Below are 19,663 nucleotides of genomic sequence, written 5' to 3' on the forward strand. Positions count from 1 at the left end.
TAGCTAAGTAAGCTAGACAGGAGGGTAACATGGAATAATTTAGAGAAATTTCCAACTACAAAGATTTTAACAAAAACCAGTTTATTTCCTTTAATTTACCAGAAAGCAGATTTCTTGATCATTCCCAATCACCAAAGGTTAACTATAAAATGACACCACTTCTTAGTTGTTTCAAGGAGATTATAATACTTGAAGAGATTAAAATATGTTATTTACTTATGATATCACCAAATTTTAAGCATGTAGTGACAAACATTTCATTCCTTTTTCAATTTAGTATCAGAGAAATTTTTAGAAACTCTTGTTTGGCAATACAGCTGGCACTGGGGATCAAGACAGGCACCCTCATATGCTGCTAACACGAAGTCTAGCTCAACATGGCACTCCCTGGAACAGAGTGGACACCACAGGCAAAAAGAGTCCTTGCTCCTGTTGTGATCCACCTAGTTTGTCAACTTGAAAAAAGTAAAATATTCCTTAACCTCATATTCTTAAAAAGATAAACTAAATAGCATATATGAAAAATCATTTGAAAACAATAAAGCGCTATCAAAGTACTATATGGCAATGGCTATACTTTATGAAACTAGGTTACCAAACTTCAAACTATCCTAACATGATTGTTTTTACTGAGTCACTGAAATCTTACAAAATTAGGATTACCATACAAAGAAAATTTTAAAATGCTAGAAATCTGTAAAAAGCCTCTTATACCTTTCCCTTAAAAGTAAGTTATTGTGTGGCCCTTACATCGTAGTTATAAAAGTCCAGTCCTAGTTTCTGTGCTCTTCTGTGCTTTAAAAAAGGATTTGAATTGGGAGATTGGGATTAACATGTATACACAGATGTGTATAAAATGGATGACTAATAAGAAATAAATAAATAAACATTAAAAAAATAATAAAATAAAACAGGATTTGGTATTGCGGCAGTATCAAAGGAAGAAACTGCCAACAGTAAATATTTCTTAGTAATCTATAGATCTATCAGTTTAAAAAATATATCAATAACCACATAGTATTTAAAGTTGATAACACAGACTCTTCATCCAGCCTTTGGTGTGTGACCAATCTGGATATGAATCTAAGTTCTGACAGTATAAAACTGTGTGGCTTTTCTGCAAATTGTTCATCATCTCTGAGTCTTAGTTTTGACATGTGTAAAATGTATACTCCTTACAGGAGAGCTGGTAAGTGAAATAATAAATTCTCTAGAAGAGTGCCTGGAATTTAGCAAGTGTTCTATGAATGGTACTTCCCTATCAAAAATACACACACATTTCATTTTTAATAAAAACTGCATTATACTCTTACCAATTGTTCCTGGATCAATACGAATTCCGATGAAACGGTCACAAAAGACTCCCTCTGAAGCTCTAAGGAGAATCAGAAGCTTTTTTTCTTTTTCTAAGGGGTTTTCTAAAGTACCTGTTTACAAGAAAAGTATATCATGTAAATTAATTTGAAATTTAAGGAGGGAGAGGGAAACTGTGATGTAATTTTGAGAATGCAAAGTAGACTAGATGGAGAAAAGCCAGTGTTCACAGATGAAAAAAGAAAAGGTGGAAAAATGAGATGCAGTAAACTTCTCTGAGGGAGACTGGATTGTTCAGCAAATATTCACTCAGCAGAGTATACTTTCCTGACCTACTAACATTGAGCCTGGACACATGACTTGTTTTGCCCAATGAAATTCAGGTAGAAGTGACAGTAATGCCAATTCCAAGTTGATGCTTTAAGATGCTTGGCAAGTTTCACCAGATCACTTGCTATAATGTTCCCTGCCATGAAAGGAGAATTCCTTAAATAACCTCTAGGCCCTGGATGAAGAGACGTACACAGCAGACCCAAATAGAACCCATGAGCTGGAACCAACTCAAATCAAGTCCGGCATCAACATTTGTTGTTGTGAGCCACTGATACTTGGTGATTTTTTGTTACACAACATTATTACAGCAAAACCTGATTGATACACTGTCTACAGCTGGATCCCCACATTGCTCTACATGTATTTTAGCATTAAATCTTCATAACACACCTGAGAAGTAAATATGGTTCTTATCTCAGTGTTAAATATTCATACAGAATGAGGCTAAGGGGTTAAGGGACTCGTCCAAATTTATCCAACTAGTAAGTAACAGTCTGAATTCGAACAATGGTCTGTTTATGCTGTGTTTTATTAAACAAGTAATAGGTTATTATCTAAGCCTAAATTATTTTAGCAGTAAAAGGACACAACCTTCAAGCTGTGATACTCAAATAGCAGTTGGGAATTATTTTTGACCTTAATCTGTTGATGTAAACAGCAGACTTTGGTCACTTTCACAGTATGAGAATAATTTGGGGAAATTACTAAAATTGTGTTTCTGAGTATGGACTTAGCAAAGATTATTTTCTTCAGAAAATATATCTTAGAGTACATAAAATATTACAAAGCATTAGATATTTTAAGAAGCAACTAGTGAGAAGATTGTCTCCAAACTATATATTGGATTGGAGAAGTTGACAAAACACATCATCTGCTATCAAACATGCCTTTCCACTTAGAAATTCCTGAAAACATAATCCAAAATGAGGTTGCCAAATATGGTACAATGAAGTAAATGGAAACTTAAAATTGCCTGGTTGTGCTTTGGCTAAGTGGTCTTTCAGGGGCATAAAATCATTTTCCCCAGTTGGCACCCCATATATATACCTGGTTAGCCAAAGGCTCGGTGTGAGTTTCCAGCTTGCTACATACCTAGCTCTATAGTTCAGCCTGCACAGCCATTGGTCTACAGGGACTGTTGAAAGTAAGACTCAGAGGGGTAAGTACATTTCCCTGGAGTCACACAGTAGGCCAACGGGCATGCAAGGATTGGACCCCACAGCATGTGCTTTCCCAGTAAAACGCTACGGTACACAGTGGCTCCACGTAGGTAACGCCAATCCTCAGCTGAGTGACTAACACATCCTCTTCGCCAAAACAAAGATGTGCGAGAGCAGAAAGAAGGGATGTGGGGAGGAAGAGAATGTTAAGAAAATGTGCGTGGTACAGCTCTTATCTGGCCAGTAGGCCGTTTTCCAACTGTGATTTCATTTATTTCACGGAGGGTAGTTTAGATCCTTGGGGAAAAAATGGTCTAGCACTAAACAGATACCAGAGAGAAAAAAAGTAGGGCAGTTTTTGCCCTAGAGAAATGTACGCAGAGTCCCACGAAAAGAGTTCAGTGTTCCTCTAAAATCAGAGATTAAATCAATTATGCAACCCAAAACGGCAGCACATGTGGAGCTTTCACAGAAAGTCTGGGCAAAATTAGTCAGCCTGCCGTGATCTTTTGGTATCTGAAATGACCAGAGTTTGTATTCTTTTTTGTGATGTGGGGGAAGGGAAAGATGGAGAATAGGGACGGAGCAGAAAGAAGGCAAGAGTGACATAAGAGAAGGAAATAGATACTATTTTAACATGAAAATGCAGTGCTTCTCAAATGTGCGAAAGCTGGTAAATGGAAAGCCTTAAAGTCCAAACTCCTCATTTTATTCTCAAATCTAGCACTCGAAGAAGGGTGAGGTGCTCTTACCAGCTTGGGCTTTGTCTCTAAATGAGAGGAGCCACCGCTAAGAGAAGGCTCATGGGATCATGCAGTTCTTCTCTGATTTTCCTTTCTAAAGCTTCTTCAAGCTGCTCTAAACTGTAACAAACGGCATTTTCAACCTGGATGAACGCAGATACTCACAATGGAGGGGAAATCCTTGTCGCCATGCTGCCAAGACATGCCAGGTATTTTTGCATATATGATTTCATTGAATTCTCAGAACCCTGTGAAGGATATTGTTGAGGCTCTCACAAGGAAATGGAGACAGGGAGAGGTTAAAGAACCTGTCAGAAATGACACAGCTAAAAAGTGGGGAAGCTGGGCTTAGACTTAAAAGTCCCATCTGAGGACACATGGACATAGTGGAATAGGAAAGAAGTAAACGGAAGTTGTCACAACTTAGGATGACGGTGGGTAACGGAGGGGAAACAGAATAGCTTCCAGATGCTAAAATCACCTGGGGAGATGGAAGGAAAATAAGTTCTGGTATATAAAAGATAACGGTTATAATGATTTGAGGAATATGGTACAAATGGATTCCATGAACTTCAAAGGTAAGAAAAAGGTTAAAGGACTTTATACGATTCTAGTAACTGAACTTCTTTGATGAAATTAAATATAAACCTAGTTTACATCTAAGTCCACTCTTTTAGCACGACTCCCCACAGCTTGTGACTAAGCCAGCCCACCCTGAATTATTTACCTCCACCCTCCTCTGTGCCCGTGAGATTCCCCAGGCTTTTATATGCCTACTTTCATCCTGTCTAACTCCCAATCATCCCTCAAAACTTGGCTCCACTATAATTTATTTCTAAAAGCCTCCTATGACCTAGAGCTAGAAGCCCCCTTCTGTGCACAAAAATGTCCACACCTCTTGCTGCAGTAAGTCTTCTTCGAGGAACTTGTCCTAAGGAAATAGTATAGAACACGGGCAAGGGTTAATGCTCAAAGTTCTCCACTGCAGTGCTACCTATTTACAATAGCGGACATCGGAAAACTCTTTGAAATAGCAAATGTTTGGGAACAGCTTTGTGCATTTAGAACCCCTTCCTTCCCTGCCACCTGCGCCCCGGTTTCCTTGCCATGATTGAGAGCGGAGCCACCTAAACCGAGTTCCCAAACAAGAGCAAACCCAGCTCAGAGGCCACCGCCTCTGGGAGCCTTCCTTGTTAACTACGTCTGTGTTAAGTAGCCCGCTGTGGGCTACCACACAGGCCATGCTTTACCTCAGTGCTTCCAGACTGTACTGTAAGTGTCTTTTATCAGACTGCCTCCTCTTTACAATACACTCCCTGAGAGAAGGAGCTGTGTCTTTCCAGCAAAGTTCACATCCATTTTGTCCCCAAAATGGTGAACTAGGTAATTTTAACCAATCCTCTTGCAGAAAACAGTTAGAAATAAAGAGGGATACTCCACAGTAAAAAAGACACCAATGTTATAAGAATAGTAAGTATGTATGTGCCTAGCATCATAGCTTCAGAATAAAGCAAAAATGAACAGATATACCAAAAATAACAGTGGCAAATTAAATAAACAAGAAAAGAGTAAGGATGCAACAGTTTTGACCAATACAACTAGCAAATAACATAATATGTGTGGTTGCAAAACTAGAGTCACAAAGAATACATATTCTTTTCAAGCTTGCATAAAACATTCACAAATATTGGTCATATGATGACCCTAAAGCAAATTTAGCAAACTTAAAAGAATTAAAACCATATTGCATATACTCGCCTACCATAGTTCAATCAAAATGTACAATTCATCTGGGGAAAGGTCTATAAACTGAATTTTATTAAATAAAGGTTTTCCAATTATCTAGAGATACCATTAAGAGAGTTAAAAAAGCAAGCCACAGAGTGGGCAAAGGTATTTGTAACACATATAACCAACAAAAGGTACACTCCAAAGTATATAAATGACTTCAACAAATCAATATAAAAAAGATAATTTTAAAAGGGCAGGGCAGGAATAAAGATGTAGACATAGAGAGTAGACTTGAGGACACAGGATGGAAGGGGGAAGCTGGGGCGAAGTGAGAGTAGCAATGACATATATACACTACCGAATGTAAAATAGTTAGGTAGTGGGAAGCAGCCGCATAGCACAGAGAGATCAGCTCGGTGCTTTGTGACAACCTAGAGGGGTGGGATAGGGAGGATGGGAGGGAGGCTCAAGAGGGAGGGTATATGGGGACCTATGTATGCATATGGCTGATTCACTTTGGTGTACAACAGAAACTAATACAGTATTGTGAAGCAATTATACTCCAATAAATGTCTATTTTTTTTAAAAAGGGGCAAGAGAACAGCTACTTCACAAAACAAGATTCCAAATAGAAAATAAAAATTTTAAAAGTGCTCAAATCACATTAAAAATTAGAGATATGCAAATTAAAACAATCATGAGATCCCACTACATACCCACTAGAATGGATTCTTATTTAGTTGAACTTGTACTTTTTACTTTGCAAACTTTTCTGAACGTGTGCGTCATATTTCATAATAAACTATTATGTTTCAAAGACACTCATCAATACATACTTGTTCATCAATAGAATGGAAACTGATCAAAATTATATTTGTTTTTCTGCTTCTCTAACACATTAAATTCTTTTACAGTTTTAATGAGGTATAACTGATGTATAAAAAATGCATATATTTAATAAATATTGACCAAAATTTTAGACTCATCTCCCTAATAAATTTTTTGTCAGGTCCTGTTCACTGAATCCAAAACAACAAATTGTGTTTAAAAATAATCTGTATTTCCCTCCAAGTTAACCTTGAAATTCCATAAATATCATGATTGACCATAAAAGATAGGTTAAGAAATTACCCCCAATAACAATTTTACACATTTTTCTCCTGCCCTCAGAACTAAGTTATACATTGATGATTTTGGAAGCTGAGCTTCCAACTGAAGCATGACTATTTTTCTCATGTCTTGCTGTAGCTATTTTCTTCAGAGTAAAGCCTCCAGAACATTCTGGACAAATAGTGATAAATCAGTTAAATTGTGAAGGCTGTTTTATTCTGAATAAGCTTTTAATTCCCAGTGTATACTTGACCCACTTAGCCCTAAAACACCCCTCCTCAAAAAAATCAATCCCATGTGAAAAAACAAAATGGCGGGTGGAAGGGCTTTCAGCCCAATGAAATAAGACATGGTTATAAGAATAACCAGTAGACATTATCAAATGATAATCTCCAGCCCCTCAGAGTGATTTTATTCAAGCTGACAAATTTCTATCATTGATGAGGAGGCTCTCAATTTGTTAACAGTTGATAGAAATTAAAATAAAAGTTAATATATAACATTCATTCACATATTTGCAACATGTATAAAAAACCCTTATAATTTCATAAATAAGATTGAGCTAATTTACTTCTGTAAGCCTCAGTTTCTGTAACTTCATATAAAATAGGCACAGTAAAAGCATCCATTTTTAATTAGGCTTAAATAATTTAGTACTTGTTAAAGATACATGGCAGGGTCTGCATATAATACATGCTCTTAAAAATGTTGGCTCTTAGTAGTAATAACAGTGTAAACAATAGTAGTAGTAAAAATAGAGAAATGAAACATTTTAAAATCAATGTTTAAATTTGGAAATTAAGAGAAAGAAGGCAAGCTCTTCCTTGCAAGTAATGTCCTGTCCCTAAGGTACTAGAAACTAGACATTTCAAAGGTAAACATATTAGGTGATCACTTACTTGAATGTCCAGACCAGGGAACTGCAGGAAACACAATTAAATTCCTCTTAAACTCAAATACTCTCATAAGAGTTTTCTAACCAAGAAAATAAAGTATTCATTCATTCATTCATTCATTCACTTGTTTGCTTAAAATTATCTAGCTTTTCCATGAAAAAATAATTAATTAATATTTAACAATTTTTTATTTATTAAATAATTAACTATTTAATCATTTTTAAATAATTAATAAATTTCTAAGGAATTTTATGTTATTGTGATAGAAGTTCAAGAGTCCAAAATATAGTTTGGGAAATGCTGATTTAGAAAATATTAAAATATTAAAGTAAAATGATTACTACAATTGTGTTTAGTAAAGACAAACCCAGCAAGATAGAAGAATTATTTCTTGTATCTGTGTTTTGCTTAAAAATACATATATATTTAAGAATTATGTGATACATGGGCCAGCTTCTCAATCTTTCTTAACCAAACTTTTACAATATTTACTTAACTTGCCTTCCCTCTGGTTTCCCCCAAACCATCCACCCTTTCTTTACTTAGGATAAAGGTCAAGCTCCTTAATGCAACCCAGGATGCTCTGCTTTCTCTGATTCTCAGCTCTATCTCACAAACCATTCTCCCTCCTGCTAACAAAGCTTCAGTTACACTGGCCTTATGTTAGTTCCACAAATGTTCCAGCTTCCCAGCTTTGGGGACTTCAACATGCTATTTCCATTTCCTGAAATGCTCTCTGGACATGACTTGCATCTCCAGCTACCACTCCATTCTTTCTTCATCTTCCCTGCCCTCTCCCCTGAATCTTTCGCTTTCTCACACAGGTGAGCAGAAGGTCTTTAGTAAAATAATATACCCACGTTGTACTATAAGAGGAGCGCAATATTTGCAGGAAAAAAAACTCTTGTTTTTAAAATGTGTCTGTGTGTTTATTTTGTAGGTGCTACACTCTAAAGACCCTAAAAGGCCTTAGTCAATTAAAATGAAGGTTTGAGAGGTCTCACAATTGCCCTCCTAGAACTGTACTAGAGCCAAGAATTTCCATGGACTTGACCACAGAGAGCATTGACTGGATGGAGAGGATCCTGGAGATAGGGAAGAGGGAAATAAAGGGAAGACGAGATGAGATGAGAGCAAAAAGGGACCCTGGCACCCATCTGATGCCGTCTCTGTATGGAGTTAATTTAATGGAAAAAATTTTAAAATGTTTCACACCAAAAAAAAAAAGGAATAATGTGATATTTGTCAGAGAACTAATATCCATCTGAAAACAAACAGATATTTCTATGCTTGATCTAACTTTGAAATATGTATTATTTAACTGTTGGCTACCAATCTTCTGAGGAACTCACAGAAGTGGACTTTAGTGCTTCCTGAACCTGTAAAGAACAAAGGTTTTATGCTTTTGCCCTTAGAGTTAAGTATGATATTTAAAAATCACATCCCTTTGATTTCACCTTTTTATTAACTAGTAGTTTGATTAGAGAATGGTCAGTATAAACAAAAACTGATTTGTTGACTGATGATCTATATTAGCTAACTTATAAACCATCTACTTTACAGATATCTATGTACACTTACATTTACACATTAAATTTGTGGTTAATTTGTATTATTTTTTAATCATAAACTTGAAAGAATATATTTTTGTTTGGTTTAATATATTATTTTTAAACAAACATCACCACAGGATTCTCTCTGACTACTCAATGAGTCTGACTACTGGGTATTGTGTCTTTAAGCTGGAGGATATGTTTTAATCTACACTTTTCTCTGGTTTGTCTCCTTCTTATTACTTAATCATCCAATGAGCCTTACAGAACTGTCAGTTTGGAAGGCAATAAACTGTGTATGGATTTTTCTTCTTCTTTAGGATTGAGAAAGTCCCAATCATTCAAGCAATGAAAGAAACTTCCATACACCTAGTACTTCATTTCCTGACAATCAAAGTCATGGGCTAATGATGACCTTAGGCTCCTGGCTACAAATGTGAGACAGGGCTGACAAATACACATCACTGGCTCTGCAAAACAATATGTGACAAGTTTTAGGATAAAAACCCAGTTCGTAGCATAATTACTGAGTGACTAGGCAGTGCATCACGTGACTTGGCTCTGACAGGCTAAAGGAACAATGCACTGTTGAGTCCAAAGGGACTCTGAAATGTGGGGCATGTGTTGTTTACTTAGGGATCAAGGAGACTTCTGTTAAGTTTTAAAGACACACATATATTATTACTGATTATCCCTCTCTGAAATCCTCCTACAAATTATCACAAGAGAATTTTCCAATTGCAATTTTAAAAGTATGCATAATATTAAAACACTTTCATTGAGTTGCACATTTGGATCAATAACATGTTAATATCACTGATATCTAAGATAACAAAGGATGCATATTAAAGCATGGAAATGATGTCTCAACTAAAAAAGGACACTGGTGAAAAGGATGAGTTCAGACAGCTATTCCTGTGCAAAGAAATACAAATATTTAAAACACTCAACGAACCAATGTTTATTGAACAGGCTTTGATCAGACATTTTTATTAGCTTTCCTCTCATAGACAGAATAAAATTTAGATTTGTACAAGATCATCAATTTTTTCAATGTGTTTTTAGCCCCTGTTTATTTCTCTCATATAGGGAGTGGGGGAAACATTGTGGTCATTTGTACATTAACACTGTAAGTCCTTCCTCACAGATGTTGACATTTAGGTGTCAGTAGACTGGATGTATTACAAGAAAAAGGCATTGAGCTGAAAGACAGACTTAGATGTGTCTATCAGTCACACAGCACATTATCAGAAGCCTACTATGCACAAGGTACTAGGGTTACAAAATTCTGTAAAGAAGCCTATCATCAGGGCTTCCTTGGTGGCGCAGTGGTTGAGAATCCACCTGCCAATGCAGGGGACACAGGTTCGTGCCCCGGTCTGGGAAGATCCCACATGCCGTGGAGCAGCTGGGCCCGTGAGCCATGGCCGCTAAGCCTGCGCATCCGGAGCCTGTGCTCCACAATGGGAGAGGCCACAGCAGTGAGAGGCCCGCATACCAAAAAAAAAAAAAAAAAAAAGAAGAAGCCTATCATCTAATACAGAGAAGACATTCATGAAAACATACCATTTCATAATAGTAAAATGAATGCAGTAATGACAATACGAATGAAAGAATGGACCAGGAGAAAAGATACACTGAAACCTACTTAATGGAAAATGCCTATAGTAAAGGTAGTCCTTGGGCAAAGTCTTGAAGGACAAATATTTGAAGGGACTAAAATAACCTCTAATCCTGGTCCTGCTCTTTATGAGCTATGAGACCTTGGAACCAATCAATAATCTCTTTGGATCTCAGTTCCATTATCCATACAATGATACAGATGATTCACATAATCTCTCAGGTCTGAGATATCACAGTTATAAATCCACTATTGAGGAATTTTCCAGAAGTTGTATAATGACTCGCTAAACTAGATTTATAATCCAGATTTCTAGAATTCCCATATTCATGAAGGTCCTAAACTAATTTCTGTCTTCTTAAAGTCATATGCATGAGATTATCAAAAAGTAGCAATTTTCAGCACAATTTGGACTCACTTGAGTTCTTCATCGCTTTAGAAAACAACCCTGCATAGCTTAAAATCCATCCTACACTGTGAAACTCATGCCTACTTGTCATTAGCCTCCAGCTACCATGGCAGCCTTTCTGCCTCACAACTATGTAAAGCACATGCCTGGCTCTGCCTCAGGACTTCTGCACCAGCTCTTCCTTCTGTCTGAAACCCTCTTGTTCAAATCTTTGTGAGTGTAGCTCTTTCTTGGCACTATGGTCTGTAGTCACACTGATTCTTCAGAAAGGTGTTTACTGACTACCTAATCTATGGTGCCAACACCTCTCTTCAGCTCACTCCTCCATTTAGTTTTCTTCAGAGCATGTACTGCCATCTAAAATTATCTTCCCCATTTATTTTACTATTTCATTGTCTATTTCCCCAACAAAAGAGTGCACGCAGGAATCTTACCTCTCTTGCTCACTGCTGAATACTCAAGTCCCAGGAAGAATGCTTGGCACTGAGTTGGCATTCAATTAAAGAGAAAGTGACGGAAGTGGGGAGGAAGGGGATGGAGACAGGGCAAATCTATTTTCTCCTTAATCTACTGTTTTGCTCCATTTTATCATTGAAAAGAAAGTTTGTTACTCATGAAAGCATAGAAAGGTTTGATGACATCACTCTTAATATAGACAATGGTTCATTTTCAAACATGAGATGGAATCTGTTCAATTATACTTAAGGCTATATTTTAAGCCAAAAAATGAAGTTATTAAAGTATAGATAAATGGCATTAAACTTATTAGAAGTTACTGTCTTTCAGGTATTGTGTCGAATTTTTTTCTTTGTTCAAGAACCTACTGTATAGTACAGGGAACTCTACTCAATGATGGGTGGTGACCTAAATAGGAAGGAAATCTAAAGAAGAGTGGATATATGTATACGTATGACTGATTCACTTTGCTGTGCAGCAGAAACTAACACAACATTGTAAAGCAACTATACTCCAATAAGAATTAATTTTATGTAAAATAGATAGCTAGTGGGAAGCAGCCGCATAGCACAGGGAGATCAGCTCATGCTTTGTGACCACCTAGAGGGGTGGGATAGGGAGGGTGGGAGGGAGATGCAAGAGGGTTGGGATATGGGGATACATGTATAGGTGTAGCTGATTCACTTTGTTATACAGGAGCAAACTAACACAACAATGTAAAGCAATTATACTCTAATAAAGATGTTTTAAAAAAAAGCCTAAACAAACAAAAAAAAAGAATTAATTTTTAAAAACATGCAAAGTAACATTTTCTATCAAAACTATATTTGACAGCCATTATATTTTAAAAAAGAAGATGGACAATTTCCTTTCCTGCTTTCTTTATTCTCTCCGCTGTATCTCATACTACTAACCATTCCCTCTTTCTTGCAAATGTCTTCCTTTGTTTCAAGACATTATCTTCTTTTTCTTTTTTTTTTAATAGTTGTTAAGCAGTTTAAATTTTATTGACCTCCTGGTTTTTTTAAAAAAGTTAAATTTAAGGTCACACCTCTAAGTTTGATGCACTATATACAGATCGTGCAGAGTATGACTATGAAGAGATACAAATTAGTCCATGCCGAAAAAGATTTACTAGGGTACAGAATCATTTTCATAAATACATATAAAAGTCTTGTGAAGATAGAAGAGGACTGACTCTTCAGGTTTTCTGAGACACTTTTCAAAGTGATTCAAGGCACAAAATGTGCACTACTGTGAATACATACATGTGCCTCTAATACAGCCCATCAAAGATCTGGCTTCATGACTTACAAAACTAAATGTACTGAAATGAGAGTCTGCTTCTTAGCTGAAAAACCACAGAACCTATAAACATCATGTAGATAATTACTCCAAAATATGGAGATACAAATACAAGCACTTTATTTGAAAAAGCAAACACATAAGATAGGTGTAAATTCAAAGTGTTTAAATGCTTCCATTTTGAAAAATTCAGTTAAGAACCTACACAAGTTTGTTCCCAGAAGCTAATGCATCAATCACTAGTCTCCACTAAGGAAAATGAACTCTAAAAATTAACATGGTTTTCAATAATTCAAATTTCACTATTTATATAAAAACGTATAGAGACCAATAATATCCAATAGCTTCAAAAGATAAGTTAAAGACTTTTTTGATGTAATCAATTTACCGATGTTTGTCCAGGTCTGTTTAATACATACGCAAGGAAAATACACTCACTCTATAATTTCTCATAAAATAGCAAGTAAGGAGTAGATGTAGGAGATGTAGAAGGGGAAAGAGAATTCAAAAAGTCCTTCTCTTCAGTAACTTTCACTTCTGAATCATCAAAAAGCAACCACTGGGCTTCCCTGGTGGCGCAGTGGTTGAGAATCCGCCTGCCGATGCAGGGGACATGGGTTCGTGCCCCGGTCCGGGAAGATCCCACGTGCCGCGGAGCGGCTGAGCCCGTGAGCCATGGCCGCCGAGCCTGCGCGTCCGGAGCCTGTGCTCCGCAACGGGAGAGGCCACAGCAGTGAGAGGCCCACATATCAAAAAAAAAAAAAAAAAAAGCAACCACTTTCCCTCATACTCCTTTAAGCTTTGCACTACATATGAAATTTTGTTTTCAAAACCACTCATGTTAATGCCTGTTGGGTCACTGGATTCCTTGTTTCTATCAGATTCATAGGTCCCATTGTATTGTTAGTCTCAGAATCTCTATTTTCAGCAAAGGCTGTACTGGCAACTTTATCAGGATTAGATGTTTTGTTGTATAACTCATAATCTACTTTACTCTTTTGTCCTCCAAGAAGTCCAATAGCGTCTACATTTTTTTTTATTCAAAACTTTACTTGGCTGGGTATTTCCACTGACTCTAATCGACACTTCTTCATCGTCATAATTTTCAACCACACCCCTGGCTTCCTCCTCCTTCAATGGTTCTGGCTTACCTATTTCACACATTTGGTTGTTCACAAAATTTTCCTTATCTAGTTCTAAACTGTTAAGGTCAGTGACTTTAACAGAAGCAGTATAATGCCCACTACTAATTGTAATGCCACTATGCATCACAACTGCAAATAATCCATAGCTGTTGTTGGTTGGTTTTGTGCTCCATTCTTCCAGTGACAGTTTAAGAGGTGTCAGTAAAGGAGTGTTGATCTTGGAAAGTCCACCACCATAACAATCAAACACAAAGAATACTGAAATAAGTACTAATATTCAGGTGCTTCTGTGAAGGATATATGGCACTTCCTCTCTTAATTTTCTTTATTTTCTCCCAGCCACTAGCAGCAAAGCACTTCAAATGAATAGTGATAACTTCAGGCATTTTGTCAAACAAAAGACTTCGTTCAGCTTCAGTATAATGATGGCAATTTTCACAGAAATATTTATCTTCTCCTACAATCCTGTCCACTGAAGCAAACTGTGAAATTGCCCATCTCAGGGTCTTCATTTCTGTTTTTGGCTCTGGAGAAATTTCAAAACTCTCCTCTACTTTGGAAAGCTCATCTTCTTGCACTGGTACACTGATGTCTTGCAATCTTCTCTTCTTTCTGTTAAACTTTCACATTCTAAGCCACGAGTCCTTAATACCAGCTGACCTTGAAATAATTTCTCCACTAGCTCAAAACCAATTTGCTCTGCACCTTTGTTTACGGGCTTAACTTCATTAACGGGCATAACATTATTCCCAGGAGATTCAAGTCCACAACCATTAGCTGTATTATCATTCTCAGACCTCCCCAAGTCCTCTTCAAGACCATATTCATTTTCTTTAGATTGTCCTTTGGATTCTTGGTTTGTTGTGATTTTACCCAGACTACAGAATTTAGAAATAATGCTGGGTGGCTTAGCTGCAGACCTTAACCAGTTTATTTTAACTCTTGATTTCTTTTGTGAGGGTCTTGCACTCTCATATTCAGAAATGTACTTGGGGATTATTTTAGCAGGAATATCTAATGAATCAACTGTAGCTTTTCTTTTTGATCTGGTTTGTCTCTGGTTTTCTTCCAAAGACTGGTGTTCCTTAGAGACTTTAACTTTTTCCTTCGTGTTTCCAAATTCAGTGTCCCTTTTTCTTTTCCCATTCACTTTTGGCGATTTTTCTTTATAGTCTTCAGAATGCCTCAAACTGTCCATCTCCATGCTGTTTATACCACTCATTTCCTCTTTCTGATGTTTTTCTTCTACCTTAGTAGATAACTCTGCCGCATTTTTTACTTCTTTTTTTTAGGAGTTGGCATGTTTCTTGAATGTTTCCCAAAATACACTGTAATACTTCCTGTGCATCATGCTGTCGATATCCTTCATACATAGGGTTGAGTTCCCTGAGTGTGGTAAGTAGTAGCCTTGGCTGAGTAGCAAGTTCATCAGTATATTTCTCTGGATTTAAGAGAAAACTAGCCTGAAGCTGTTCGACTGAAATGATCAAGGACTGTAAGCTGCATATTAGTTCATAACTTGCTGAAGAATCTTCTTTGCAATTTCCCTTCTCTTTTTGACTGGCTTCATCTCTTAGGGCTTCTTTCTTCCTTGAAATAATATTAAGTAAGTGCTTCACTCCAGATTTCAAACCAGCACAAAAATATAATACCTGAAGTGCACTATTAAGACAACAAGTACTACCGAGATTATTTCGTCCCACACACGGTAACAAGTTTTCTCTCTTCTCACAGTTGATAGGTGAGGGCTGTGCTGCAGGTACAACTTGATCAATTTCAGACCGGGGGCCCGCGACCCACGGAAAAGCTGGCGGGATCGCACTCCCCGCAGGGGCGTGACCGTTCGCTCTCAAGAGCCGCGACCCGGGCTGCCGCTGCGTCCAGCCAGGCGCCGGCACCCACTACATCCCCGAAGCGGCGTCAGGCCGCGCCCGCCCCCGTCCCCGCCCCGGGAACGGCAAGGAGCGCCAGAAGCGGCTCCGCTCGCCTGGCGCCCCAACCGCTGGGGACTCAAGACATTATTTTCTTCTCATTTTCCATCTACCTTCATAGCTGTTTCTTTTCCTTTCTACCCTTCCTGAACTCAGTTTCCTCCATTACCTTAAGAGGTTGGTTTTTGCCAAAATTTCAGCACTGGTCATTTTTTCTTCTCTATCTCACCGCTTCGATTGCGCATTTTGGCTGATGACCCCTATACAGTTAGCACAGTCCTCTCTCCTGTGCTTTCTCATAAATCTATTTGCCCTCTACATGTTACCACTTACACATCCCACTGCAACCTAAACTTGACAAATATGAATCTACGTAATCAACAAACCACTAGGTGGCTGACACTGTTCAGGCACTTTAATAAATATTAATTCACTTAATTTTTATAAAACAAGCATGATTATTATTGCTCCCATTTTAGAAAGAGAAAGCTCATTAATTTACCAGAGTCATTCGACTAAAAAGTGGTGGGAAGGAGGTTCTGTCCTGGCACCGCCGTGGACCCAGATCTCCCAACCTGAACCCTAAGATGTATCCTAACCAACTCCTCTCCTCACATCAAAATTGCCACGCAGTGCTAGTGATTTTTTTACCTTCTCGGTACTTCCCTAATTCATTCTTCCTCTTTAACTCCAGTGCCTTAGTTCAATCTTTTACAATTTCTTTTCCAAAACACCTCGTAGCCTTCTCACTTTGCACTGTGCCCCTTCCAACACATCCGCCCACACTGCCAGAGTGATCACTGTAAGACCAGATCTAATCATGTCACGTCCCTGCTTAAAACCACCCAGTGACTGTGCACTGCCTTCATGATAAAACCCAAACTCCCTAACATGATGCATAAGGTCAAGAAGCTTCATCAGCTACCACCGTTCTATAAATCCTACAATCCAGACCTACCCATTTCCTACAATTTCCTGAAGGTATAATGCTCATCCACAAACATGTGCCTTTTCCGATCTCTTCTTTTATCTTTAATCCCCCTCCACATTGGAGGAGGTGACACTTCCAATTATGTTTTCATTTGTTTGTCTCCACGGCTTTACTGAGACATCTCTTGAAAGCTAGGTTCGTGACTTCTATTTCTGTACCTCAACCTCTCCTGTGGTCCTTGGCACGTGGTAGGCAACGAGCAAAAAAACATGATGAATGAAAGTATGGACAAACAAGTGAAATACCTTACACTTATCTTAAGTGTTTTATCAGACTAATGAGACAACCACTGAACAAAGAATGAAACTGAATTTGGCATTTGTGATGCAGCTGCAGCCCTCTAAGCAAAGCTTTGATCTTAAACTTCCTTTCTAATGCTAGCATTATGATTCCACTCTACTAAAAGTCAACTGATACCTTTTGCCAGCACCAGTTGCCTTAAAAGCAGGACCACCAAGAAATATAATTCCACAATGTTAGGACTTGGATCAAATGGCATCAGATAGCAGACAGACTCTGGCAGTGCTCTGTGCCAATGTCCACATCTATTAGGTTTATTTGCTAACTAGTCTTATTATCTATTTCATGTTGGGATTTCTTTAGGGTGTGGTAGAATGGGACAGATGGGTTGAAAGTCTTCCTTCAGGCATCATACAGATAGGATTGGGCAGATGGGTTCCTTTCAGATAATCAACCTTTAAGCCTGAAACACATGGACAAGCAGAGAGAAAAAGAACATACCATTGTCTAGTAATAGATAAAAATATAGTTGGGAATGGACACAATTAAAAATAAGATTTGAAATGTATTAATCAAAACTGGAAAGTGGCATTGTGTCACTTCCCTTCAAAGGTACAGATTTTCAGGCAACAAGTTTGAATTATAGTAATAAGTGACCTCAGAAACCTAAAAAACTTACCAAAAAAGACCACTCTTAGCAATAGAAGATGCCAACCTGAAATAAGTTTTGTAGTAACAAGAACAAGGCTCAACTTTATTGAATATTTCTATCAGTTAACTGGATGAGAATTTTATAGAATATTAACCAAATGAGCAAGTGATATTAATCTGGGAGGAAAAAATCAGAAGCCAAAAGGATTTCCTCACTGTGGAAAGATGGATTGAAATAATTTTTAAAAAGACATGAGTAAAGAATATTGCACTTAGGTCTCCCTAAAACCCAAGTGAAAACAAAATAATTCTTACACAAGTGTACAATGTAGAGATATGTATGTGAGGCAGCATATGCAAAAAGAGAAGGAATTAGAGTTGATGAAGCAGTTGGTATAATCAGCTGGATGAAGTTGAATCTTTGGCTGTTTTAAAAGAAAAACCATATCTGTGGTGGTGAGCGTCCACTGACACCTCATTTCCAAACTCTGCCCTCCTTTACTCTGCTCACTGCCCCGGGACACAGCTGTCCTGGATACGGGACATCAATGAGTCTTCCTTTACTCGGAGTTCCGGTTGGGTTTGGCTAAATGGTAGCACGAGCAGGAGACGAGGGAGGACAGAGAATAAGATGTGGATATTTACTCCCAGAGGTCCTTCTGGGTACTGAGTGTGGCCCAGTCACACAAAAGTTCATGGTGCTATCTGACAACCATCTTCAGGCATTCACCTCCATCTCTGATTCCAGTAACAATCTCCTTCTCTTACTCCTTTAGGGGAAGGGATGATAAGGATACTCTCTTATTTCTAGCCCTGCGGTTTGCCCCAGGCCATCTGGATTTTTGTAAATGGTTCCTTCATTAAATGGTTCCTTCCTCCAGTTGCCCAATTTAGTATGACATGTACTTCCCGCAGGCACACTTACAGATAAACTAGCATTTATTTAAAAACTACTGTATGCCAAGCACTTAGTAGGAGCTGTTATACTTATGGTTTCAGCATCCCTCTGAGGTAGGTTCTATCATATGTTACAGATGAAGTGATGGAGGCATCCAGAGGCTGATTTACTTAAGGCCAAACATCAAGTAGGTAACCAGGTTGGATGTGACCCCAGGCTGTCTGACTTAGAGCCCATGAATATAGCCCAATTCTTCTATGTTCATTTCACTCTGTTCAGAATAAGTCATGACTTATGCTTATACTCTTAATTTGGAGAATAGTTCTTTCCCCCTGGCTTCATACTTTCAGAGGAATTAAACAAAACAAGTGTGTTTAGCAACAATTCAGGAAGCATGAGGGGAATCTCATAACTCAGAAATGTGGAGGCAGTGCAAATTTGTAAAATCTTTCCGAAAAGCAATTTGACAATATGCATCCAGGACCTTAAAGCATGCACTTACCCTTAGGCCCATTAATTCCACTTATAAAAGTCTATCCTAAGAAAATAATCAGAGATGTAAATAATGACTTAACTACTAAGATGTTCATTGCAGAGTAAGTTACAAGGACAAAAAAAAAAAAAACCACAAAACCTGAAATAACCTTGAAGTTCAACAATAGAAAAATAGTTAACTAAATTATTATGCAGGTATGTATATGTATAGACTCACATGGATGTGGAATATTAAAGCTACCAAAATTGTGTCTTGGAAATAGAATGAATTGAGGAAATTCTCATATTGTTAGTATAGGATTCAGAAGATTATCAGACTGTATACTCTATGTGTTAGAGCACGTGTGTGCATGTACACATGCACGTGTAGGGAAAAAAATGATTTTAGGACTACAAAACATTAACTGCATCTATCTTTACATTTGGGAGTATAAGCGATTATTTCTTCTGTATAACTTTCTACTTGCTTTTCTGTATTTTCCAGGTGGCACAATAGAAGCAAAAAATAAAAATTATTTTAAAACATCAATAATTGTGATTAAAATGATATAACTATAATTATATAATCATAATAATAACTGTGATTAAAATAACTGCGATTTATATATGGCTAAAATAATAGGAACTGCATAACCTGAAAAAGAGAAGATTCAATAAAATGTAGATGAAGGGCTCTCAAAA

At 37.6% G+C, this 19,663-nt stretch overlaps 2 protein-coding genes across 2 annotated transcripts in view; both read right to left on the bottom strand.

Moving 5' to 3' along the window:
* Positions 1-19,663, bottom strand: part of PKHD1 (PKHD1 ciliary IPT domain containing fibrocystin/polyductin) — a 420,109-nt gene that overhangs the window by 126,169 nt on the left and 274,277 nt on the right. The window contains exon 53 of the mRNA XM_059075914.1: positions 1,314-1,427. Coding sequence (XP_058931897.1) covers positions 1,314-1,427 — 114 coding nt within the window. The remainder of the gene's footprint in view (positions 1-1,313; positions 1,428-19,663) is intronic.
* LOC136794905 (ubiquitin carboxyl-terminal hydrolase 1-like) lies at positions 13,071-16,529 on the bottom strand. Its single transcript, XM_067043085.1, is given in 8 exon segments — positions 13,071-13,200; positions 13,410-13,530; positions 13,533-13,668; positions 13,670-14,024; positions 14,110-14,374; positions 14,377-15,064; positions 15,066-15,650; positions 16,458-16,529. Coding segments are annotated over 8 exon segments (2,352 nt in total).

Source organism: Kogia breviceps, chromosome 10, assembly GCF_026419965.1.
Source record: "Kogia breviceps isolate mKogBre1 chromosome 10, mKogBre1 haplotype 1, whole genome shotgun sequence".
Taxonomy (NCBI): Eukaryota; Metazoa; Chordata; class Mammalia; order Artiodactyla; family Physeteridae; genus Kogia; species Kogia breviceps.